Source organism: Propithecus coquereli, unplaced genomic scaffold (assembly GCF_000956105.1).
Source record: "Propithecus coquereli isolate 6110/MARCELLA unplaced genomic scaffold, Pcoq_1.0 Scaffold127, whole genome shotgun sequence".
Taxonomy (NCBI): domain Eukaryota; kingdom Metazoa; phylum Chordata; class Mammalia; order Primates; family Indriidae; genus Propithecus; species Propithecus coquereli.
This window is the reverse complement of record NW_012136858.1, coordinates 1,025,228-1,028,048: the sequence shown is the minus strand read 5'-3', so window position 1 is coordinate 1,028,048 and position 2,821 is coordinate 1,025,228. Positions and strand designations below refer to the sequence as shown.

The following is a 2,821-nucleotide window of genomic DNA, read 5'->3' as shown; positions in this document are numbered from 1 at the left end:
TATAAAATTTCTATTCCCAAATTCTCAATTTAAGAGCTTCGAAAGCATATATTATAAAATAACCCATTTTATCTGCCATATTATTAAAATTGTAATATAACAAAAGTGAACAGAATCAGTTAAGAACAAAACAGGCTGAATGTCATACCTGACACAGCACCCTCATACTTCTAGTAGGCTTCAAAATGAGAAAGCAAAGAATTGAGGAGAGAAAACAGAAGGGGAAAAGATTTCCAACAGTCTTCATTTAATAGAAAAAATCATTAATGAATATCAGTGCAGCGTTAGACCACTAAACAGTTAAGATTTTATAACATGCAATTATGAAGTATATTCCATGTATTTTATATGCATACATATATGTCAGAGGACAATATACTCAGAAAATTTTATGAAAAAAAGCTATTCTAAAGGGAAAAATCAAATTAATTTTAAAGATGAAATTTATTTAGAGATGAGGTTTGCCTCCAGCATGAAATATCTGAACTATGTTATTAGATTTCCTTGAATTTTTTTTTTTTTTTTTTACCAAGGTGGTCTTACCAAAGAAACTATATCCAACAAAAAATCCACCAGTAAGCAGAAATTGGTCAGCTGTAACTCAGACGACTCACTACTATCTCCAGGCCCAATCTGAAGTCTGGCATGCAGTGTCCTCCTAAAAGGGAAAATCACTTTATCAAGTATACTATCAAGTCACGTGAATACATGTGACAACATCATTGTCTTCCTAATGAGAGCCAAGTAAACACTGGGTCACACAGAGTAATGTTCTTGTGATTACACATTGCATTTTCCCCAGGTATGTTTCCTGAGTGAGGGAAATGGAATGTGTACCTCTGTGAAAAATTCTCAAACCAAGATTCCCAGGATCCCTCCCTAACTCCCGTACTGCACTTCCAAGTGTTCTGGAGGACAGATCTCACTTTTTGAGACATATTTCCCATTGCTCCCACTACAGATGTCAACTTCTAGTTGAATTATTTGCTACTTGATTTCTAACCTCAGGGCCTTTAAAGAAAGACCCATTTGTCCTCCTGAACTACTGTTCTTCCCTAACCTCATTCTTTCATATTCAGAATTCCTCTACCTTCAAGGTCTGAGATCAAATGTTACCTCTCCAGGAAGCTTCTACTGATCCAAGCAGTAGAGACCATTCCTCCAACAAATATTCAAATTAAGTCATATTAATTCTATATGACCATACATTGCCCTATACTCTGAAGACACAAAGTAAGAAAATGATATAGTCCTTGCCCAACAAGAAATACAAGCATGTAGACAAATAAATGCAACAATGTGACAGTGTGGGAGAAGTTGATTCTGATAAGAAATTTCAGGAAGGGAGGGAGTCAGGAAGGCTACTGAAAGGTGGGTTACCTCTGTATAGGACCTTACCAGATGGGCAAGGGGGAAGAATACTTTAGAAAGAATAGTACAAGTGAAGGCACAGCAGTATGAAAATTTAATGTGTGTTCAGGAAGTAGTCCAGGTTAGTTAAAGAAGTGTGGATTTGTGTCTGGGGTGTGCGTGTTTATGAATGTAGATGAAAACCCACGGTAGAGGAAGGTGGTGAAAAGACACTTATAATTCCTCTTCATTCCTACATTTTAATCTATTAAGGCTTTTATAATTTTAAATTTAATAATAGGAATATATATGTGCATGTCTTACTTGTTTCCACTATAAGGTCTTTGAAGACAGGGACTATCTGCATAGCACAGTGCTTTTTATCTGGGTGCTCGACATGTGCTAAATGAGTAGCAAACAACTTTCTAAATTATTAAAGGGATTAATGTATAGTAGCAACATTTAAATTTTTTATTAAAAGACTTCTAATCCTGAGATCATACATGTTTACTTTTTGACTACATGCTCCTTAGGATTAAGACGTTAATCTTGTTCTAAGAGAATTTGCTTTAGAATCCAGACAGATTCCAGTCAGATTCACTAGCATCTTAGGGTTGTCAGACCATTTTTTAGGCTTTATGTCCTACATGGTAGATGGCTTTTATCACTCACCAGTGACAACATGGGCTGGTTCTAAAGGCTTTAGAAACACAAAAGTGACCAGAAAGTTTTTTGTTAATCAAAGTGGGAATCCTTCTGGAAAAGTGTGTAAGGTAGCAGCCACAAATTTGCTATCTTCTCTACAACAAAGAAAAACTGGGTTACTGTAGACTGGAGAAGAAAAACCTTTCATCTATGGTGGTATATGAATAACTCATCTCTAAACTCCTTTCTAGTTCTAAGATTATATGATCAATGACTTTATATCCTAGAGTAAGAAACAAGATAGAATCAGATTATGGCTAGTAAATAATAGTTGTCAGTAGTAGTAGAATGCGTAAAACAACATGCTTTTCATTAGATTCAACAACTTAAAATGAAAGGTTAGCTTTGGATGTTGCTAAATCAAAATGAATGAAAAAAAAGAACATACCTACAACATTCTTCAAACCAACGTGCAACGTAATCCCACATATAATAAGGCTCAAAGGAATTAAAGAGAAGGTTGGCAGTTTTAATCAGCTCTGCTGTTTTCTTATTTTCCCTTAATTTACTGGGGAAAAAAAAAGAAAAACAAAAATTAAAAGTATTAACATTTTTTTTCAAATTTAAATTTAAGTGCAATATTATTAGGGTAGTACATACTCCTAGGTAGTTGCTAGAAAATGTGCCAGTTAGAACATCACAACAAATAATTTTTATCTACTGCTACTCTCCCATTATTTTTTATGTAGTTATTTTTCCAAATTTGAGTTTTCATAACTCAAATGTGTGATCAAGACCAGAAATATCAGCCGGGCGTGGTGGCTCA

General features: G+C 34.6%; 1 protein-coding gene across 1 annotated transcript in view; it reads right to left on the bottom strand.

Annotated features, from left to right (window-relative positions):
- Positions 1–2,821, bottom strand: part of DOPEY1 (dopey family member 1) — a 145,369-nt gene that overhangs the window by 88,602 nt on the left and 53,946 nt on the right. Inside the window, 3 exon segments of the mRNA XM_012638177.1 lie at positions 149–178; positions 544–658; positions 2,444–2,563. Coding sequence (XP_012493631.1) covers positions 149–178; positions 544–658; positions 2,444–2,563 — 265 coding nt within the window.